The 7,332-nt window shown below is 43.4% G+C and overlaps 1 protein-coding gene across 3 annotated transcripts in view; it reads left to right on the top strand.

Moving 5' to 3' along the window:
• Positions 1-5,299, top strand: part of LOC100923971 (maestro heat-like repeat-containing protein family member 7) — a 37,372-nt gene extending 32,073 nt beyond the window's left edge. The window contains exons 18-23 of one of the 3 annotated variants that reach the window (XM_031937112.1): positions 583-741; positions 1,638-1,739; positions 2,496-2,622; positions 3,491-3,550; positions 4,468-4,613; positions 5,197-5,299. In XM_031937112.1, coding sequence (XP_031792972.1) covers positions 583-741; positions 1,638-1,739; positions 2,496-2,622; positions 3,491-3,550; positions 4,468-4,613; positions 5,197-5,217 — 615 coding nt within the window. In that variant the 3' untranslated portion in view covers positions 5,218-5,299. Of the gene's footprint in view, positions 1-582; positions 742-1,637; positions 1,740-2,495; positions 2,623-3,490; positions 3,551-4,467; positions 4,614-5,196 lie in introns of those variants that run through there. The other 2 variants (XM_023504066.2, XM_031937113.1) reach the window with 2 other exon arrangements.
• The last annotated feature ends 2,033 nt before the right edge of the window (positions 5,300-7,332 follow it).

Here is a 7,332-nt window from a genome sequence, read left to right on the forward strand (position 1 = left end):
CATCTTTATTTTCACTGCTCTCTAACGGCAATGTAGCAGTTCCTCTGATTATTGAAGAATGTGATTTTTAAAAGGGTCTCCTAGGCTTCATGGGATTTCCAAAGGAGTCTGTAACATCCAAAAAGTCTTCAATCACCACCCTAGTCCAGACCCTGTCTCTTCCAGATTGGGCCTTGATTTTTTTTCCACCCAAGGTTCCACCAGAGGCCAGTGGCACAGCTGGGATGGGAAAACAGGTCTCTGGATTCCTTGCTACTTTGGGAAGGAGGCTGGGAAGGATGGAGAACCCAGGGGCAAACATAAGGAAAGGAGAGAATAGGGAAAAAAAACAGCCCTCAGCCTGGACCCTAGCCAGATGTGTGTGTTTTCTCAGCTCAGTATTTTGGGGTCAAGGCAGTGCTGGGCGAGGTAACACAGGCAAATATTTTTGCACATGTGGGTCCTTTTCCCTTTTATATGATCTCTTTGGGATATAGGCTCAGTAGAGATGCTGGATCAAAGTAGAGCTATGATTCTAAGGTTGCTGGCTGAGGGGAAATACTAGTGCATATATTCATTTGTATGTTCCTTTCCTCTCTCTAGGAGTCAGATGACCTTCGCTATAATTCAATTGACATGTTTGCTGCCCTTTTGGCCAAGGTGAAACGAAGGTTCTTGATGGCTCCCTTTAGGTACCAGGTCCACTGCAGCCTGGTTCCCCTGATGTTCCACCTGCAGGATGAGAACATCAATGTGGCCCATGTGAGAGCCAAGGCCCCAGGTTCTGGATCTTTCCCTCCCACCCATATTATCCCTGTTCTTCTCGGGAAATAAGCACACCCTGGAGCTGACTGTGGAGAGAGATGGGATGGGTCATGATACATCACTAGAGGTTGTCTCTTTTTCCCCAGAGATTTTCAAAATTTCTAGCAGGGTTTCCCTGCCTGAAAGCAAGGGAGGACTGGATAATATGATTCTCTGAATCCTGAAATTATTATATGAATCATATCCAGCTCTGGGTCAGAAGTCATTATACAGAGAAAGGAAATACAGACTGACCCCAAAGCTTTCCTCTGGATATATGGCTTCAGTTTTTTTCCTACCTTTTTCTGGGCTGACCCAGGCTCAGTAGGGAAGGAGGGATGGAGGTAGGATGTGGGGGTAGAGACAGACATGGAAGTTAGGCTCAGAGGCAAATCACAGGGGAGAGATGAGGGCATGGAGGCCCTGACTCCCACTGCCTCCACCAACTCCACTATTTTTGCCTTACTTGTGGCAGATAATATGGGGACCACTTGTGTGATGCTGCAGACTTTGGCTTGGAGGGGACCCATGTCATGGGGCGGGGGAAGGGGGCCACTGAAGGTGGCTAAATTACTGTCCTGGACTTGACCACCAAGTCGGAGGGCATTCCATGTAACTGGTAGTATGAGCAGAGAGGCACCTGAGGCTCATGAGAGGGGGCCACACACAGCTTTGTGCCAACTGAGGAATTTCATTGTGACCTCCTTTGATCTTGTGGAGCTATCACAAGTCCACAGTGATTCAGACTTGTCACATTTCAGTCCCTGCCAATGTTCTCCCCTCCCCATCCAGGGACCACAGAACTTTGAGGGAAAGAAGGAACCTCCCTATTTTATCTCCTTTTGTCCTTGCAGGCTAGCAGGGATGGCCTCTGCCACTCTGCCAAAATTCTGGTCTGTCCACGCCTCAAGTCAGTGTGCAGCAACAGAGACATGTTCACCATTGGGAGGACCCTGGTAAGTCAAAACACCCTCATGTTGTCAACCATCCCACCAGGGATGGAAGTGTGGGGAGGCACATCTCTATGTATGACTATCATGATAGAGGGGGAGTAGCTGTGTCAGGGTCCTGTGGTACAGGGCAGAAGGAACTGGGTGTGACTCTCACCTCATACACTAGGGGAGCGAGCCTGGGCAAGTCATTCATCTTTTGGGGGCCTTCAGTTTCTTCACCCCTAAGGTGGAGAGTCCCTTCCTGTTCTAAATCTATGATCCTGCTATAGTCCTTAGGGGGTGATTCCCTCCTTCTCATCATCATGTGACTGTTGCCATGTGGTATTCTGCAGGGCATGGGGCCAAGAAGGTAATGGAGACTTAGCTTCGGTCCTGTGGGACCTGAGAGTGTCCAGCAAGAGTCACACTGACTTGTATGGGCACTGAATAATAATGGCTGTCATTCCATGTGATTTCTAAGCCATTTTACACAGATTATCTCAGATTTGATCCTCACCACAATCTTGGGAGGTAGATACTGGTATTACTCCCATTTTACAGGTGAAGAAACTAAGACTGAAAGGTTAAGTGGCTTATCTAGAATCCTACAGTAAGTATCTGAGGTAAAACTTGAACCTTGGTCTTCCTGCCTCTAAGGCTGCTGCTCCCAGCAATTCCCTAAGACCTCATATTTCCCGGTCAGGGCTGGTTTGCACTGATAGAAACTTCCTCTTGTGATGAAATCACAGGTCAGATAATAAACTGAAACTGGCCCTTTAGGTCTCTACTTGCCTCTTCTTCCAGCTGGAGGAGCAAAAGGACAAAATCCTCTGGTTTTTGAGTCAGAGCCTCAGCTACTTTAATAATCCCCAGTCTGGCATACGACAAGCAGCTGTGTGGTTGACAAGTAAGGCCTCCTCTTCTGTCCCGTCCCATCCAGTCCCGTCCTGTCCCATCCAGTCCAATCCTGCCCCATCCAATCCTGTCCTGTCTTGTCCTGTCCTGACCCATCCTGTCCCATTCTGTCCTGTCCTGTCCCATCCCATCCCACACAATCCTGTCCCATCTAGTCCCATCCCATCCCATTCTGTCTTGTCTCATCCCATTCCATCCTGTTCCATCTCATCTTGTCCCATCCAATACTGTCCCATCCAGTCCCATCCCGTCTCATCCCATCTTGTCCCGTCCTGTCCCTTCTTATCCCAAGGTGAGCCTCGCCTCTCCAAAATAAGAGAACAAATCTCTGGTTCTGAATCTTATTGAGAAAAGCACAGAGAACTCTTGTTTAACTATTTGAGAGATTGTTTTGCTACTATCCTTTTCAGCCCAAAAGTCCCCAGCAGGGCTGAGCAGTCTCCTCCCAGCAAGAAGGGTAAACTCACCAGTGGTCAGAGCATACACTTTACTACCCTGTACAGTATCACAGTATGGGAAAGGATTTAAATCTGGGAAATAGATGCTCCCAACAGTTGCCTGAGTGACCTATGACGAGGCATCGTCAGGGCATCTTGGATCTGGGCTTCAGATCTGCCTCACATACTAAATGATTGATCCTGGACAAGGTCCCCTTTTAACCTGTTTTCTCATTTATAAAATGGAAATAAGAAGAGCAAGGTTGTTGTGAGGATCAAATGAGATAAAACATGAAAAACTCTTTGTAAATCTTAAAGCACCATGTAATTGGGAGCCTTTTCAAGTGGGGGAGGAGGGAGGCTTCGAGAGCATGTCAAGAAAGCACTGTCTGACTACTGAGGGAACTTTGTGTCCTTGGATAGGCCAGATTATCCAGATCAAGGATCTAGAAGGTGAGGAGGAATATCAAACAGTCTCTTCAGGTGAGCAGTGGCCCCAATGCCAGACTTTTGTGTCACGGAGGAGGTAGGTGGAGACGAGGGCAAGGGTCGCGTGGGCCAGAAACTAGGGAAACCGTTGATATTCAAATAATAGAATCAACTCTCAATTATCTACTCTAGTGGAGGGGTAAAGAGAGGTGGGAGATCACCAAAATCCTGGTAAGGCAGCAGTGAACTTTCCTTGTAATTAGGTCCCACAGACCCACTACCTCCTCCCAGATCTAATGTATTTTTTGGCTCAGTTCCTCTGTTGGTTGAGATACAATTTTGGGTGAACTAGGAAGGACTGACATTGTTCCTGATGAGAGGTTTGGTGAGAAGTTGACTTTCTCTCCTTCAGGGATTCCTAACATTCTCATTACTTTGGAATAAAGTTGAGGTCATGCCTCCCTCCCATTTGTAATGCACAAGTTTTGAGTCAATCTGCACTTTTTTATAATGTTTGGGCCAAATCCCTTTTACAAGTTTTCTTCCTTATTTCTCTTTCTTATTCTCTTGGGCTCTCAAGTACTATTCCCTGGAAAATGCAGAGGGGACTTTTTGTAGCTGCTAATTGATACTCTGCTTCCAAGCACTGGGTTGAATCCCAGGTGACCATTTTTGAGGCTCTTAAAGCACTTTACACCTGATTAATTCCCCTGGTCCTCTGGCAGGAAAGGGAACAGAATGGGGACAGTGAGGCAGGTAACAGTAAGATCAGGAGGATGAGCCAGTTCCTTAAGTCCCAGCTCCATCCCGGGACAGTGTAGGTTTGTTGGAGACTTTGGACAGGGAGCCAAAATCAGTTCTTTGTACCTGTGACTCTCAGGTTCAAATCAGGGCGTCCGCCTTTCCCCGGGCAGCTCCTTACCCCTTCTGCCCCAAAGCCCAAAGTGCCGCTTACGGATTTTGTGTTGCAGCCCTGAAGCACATGAAGAATGACCCAGACCCCGCCGTCTCCTGTTTGGCGACACAGACCATCTGCATCCTGGGGGTCAAGAGGATTCAACAAAGACGCTGCTGGCACGTGGTTAATTTCATCTGCTGTCGGCACATAGGCAAAAAGGTGACATGCTGAGCAGAGGCCCAGCTCCTGTTCTCTGCCCCCGGGCCTTTGCTTGCCTTGCTTCTTCATCTCTCCTCCCCAGCCGCCCTCATAGGCCAGCCGCCTTCCTGGTGTGAATGCTGCTCCCTCACTGTCCCCATATTACTTTGTGTTTCTTCTCTATGTATTTGTCTGGAATCAGGAAGGTCTGAGTGCATACTGGGCCTCAGGCACCCTAGGCAAGGCAGTTCATTTCTGGCTGACTCAGTTTCCTTATCTATAAAGTGGGGATGATAACAGCACCCACCTCAGAGGGCTGCTGTAGGGATCCAATGAGGTAATATTTGTAAAGCACTTAGCATAGTGTCTGGCACATAGTAAGTGCTGTATAAATGTTAGCTTATTATATATAAGTGCTTGCTGAAATAAAATGAGGTTTCTGAGCCATGTACCCATGATGTTAATACTATTTGATTTCTGCAAAATTTTCATAATAAAGAGAGAAAATTGGAGTTGGCTAGAGTCAATGTCCCCCCTTCCCCCACTTTTTTCATATTTTGTTTGTGAAATATCAAGTGAAAATAACTTCATTTTATTCCCCCAGTCAAGTCATACTCTAGGCTGATTCCTGAAAACTGTTCCATCTCTACTTACAATCCAACAGTCCAAAAGACCAAGCATTAATTAAGTGCCTACTTAAGAGCAGACATTCTTTTTTTTTTTTCCTTTTTTTTTATTAAAGCTTTTTATTTTCAAAACATATGCATGGATAATTTTTCAACATTGACCCTTGCAAAACCTTGTGTTCCAAATTTTCCCCTCCTTCCCCCCACCCTCTTCCCCTCTACTAAATGGCAAGTAATCCAATATGTTAAACATGTTAAATTATATGCTAAATACAATATATGCATACATATTTATACAATTATCTTGCTGCACAAGAAAAATCAGATCAAAAAGAAAAAAAATGAGAAAGAAAACAAAATGTAAGCAAACAACAACAAAAAGAGTGAAAATACTGTGTTGTGATCCACACTCAGTTCCCACAGTTCTCTCTCTGGGTGTAGGAGGCTCTCTTTTATCACAAGATCATTGGAACTGATCTGAATCATCTCATTGTTGGAAAAAGTCCATCAGAATTGATCATCATATAATCTTGTTGCCATGTATGATGATCTCCTGGTTCTGCTCACCTCATTTAGCATTATTTCATATAAGTCTCTCCAGGCCTCTGTGTATTCATCCTGCTGGTCATTTCTTACAGAACAATAGTATTCCATAATATTCATACACCACAATTTATTCAGCCATTCTCCAATTGATGGGCATCCACTTGGTTTCCAGTTTCTGACCACTACAAATAGGGCTACCACAAACATTCTTGGACATACAGGTTTCTTTCCCTTCTTTAATATCTCTTTGGGATACAGGTCCAATAGAAACACTGCTGGGTCAAAGGCTATGCACAGTTTGATAGCTCTTTGGGCATAGTTCCAAATCGCTCTCCAGAATGCCTGGATCCATTCATAATTCTACCAACAGTGTATTAGTGTCCCGGTTTTCCCACATCTCCTCCAACATTTGTCAGTATCTTTTCCTGTCATTTTAGCTAATCTGAGAGGTGTGTAGTGGTATCTCAGAGTTGTCTTAATTTGCATTTCTCTGATCAATAGTGATTTAGAGCAACTTTTTATATGACTGGAAATGTTTTATTTTCTTCATCTGAAAATTGTTCATATCCTTTGACTATTTATCAATTGGAGAGTGGTTTGAATTTTTATAAATTTGAATCAATTCTCCATATATTTTAGAAATGAGGCTTTTATCAGAATCCTTAAAATGTAAAAGCAGTTTCCCAATTTATTGCTTCTCTTCTAATTTTGTCTGCATTAGCTTTGTTTGTACAAAAACTTTTAAACTTAATATAATCAAAATTATCTATTTGGCATTCAATAATGAGTTCCAGTTCTTCTTTGATCACAAATTCCTTTCTTCTCCACAGACCTGAGAGGTAAACTGTCCTATTTTCTTCTAGTTTGCTTATATCACTATGTTTAAATCATGAACTCATTTTGACCTTATCTTGGTATATGGTGTTAGGTGTGGGTCAATTCCTAGGTTCTGCCATTCTAATTTTCCCAGCAGTTTTTAATCAAATAATGAGTTCCTATCCCAAAAGCTGGAGTCTTTGGGTTTATCAAATACTAGGTTGCTATAGATATTGACTATTTTGTCTTGTGAACCTAACCTATTCCACTGTTTGACTACTGTTTCTTAGCCAGTACCAAATGGTCTTGATGATCACTGCTTTATAATATAGTTTTATGTAGCACAGCTGGGCCACTTTCATTGCCAAATTTTTTCATTAATTCCCTTGAAAGTCTTGACCTTTTGTTCTTCCAAATGAACTTTGTTATTATTTTTTCTAGGTCTGTAAATAATTTCTTGGGAGTTTGATTGGTATGGCACTAAACAAGTAGATCAATTAGGTAGTATAATTTTTATTATATTTGCTCAACCTACCCATGAGCACTTGATATTTTTCCAACTGATTAGATCTGACTTTATTTGTGTGGAAAGTGTTTTGTTCAATTAGTTGTGTTCGTATAGTTCCTGACTTTCCCTTGGCAAGTAGACTCTCCAATATTTTATATTATCAGCAGTTATTTTAAATAGAATTTCTCTTTGAATCTCTTGCTGCTGAATTTTGTTGGTAATATATAAAAATGATGATGATTTA

Source organism: Sarcophilus harrisii, chromosome 4 (assembly GCF_902635505.1).
Source record: "Sarcophilus harrisii chromosome 4, mSarHar1.11, whole genome shotgun sequence".
Classification (NCBI taxonomy): Eukaryota; Metazoa; Chordata; class Mammalia; order Dasyuromorphia; family Dasyuridae; genus Sarcophilus; species Sarcophilus harrisii.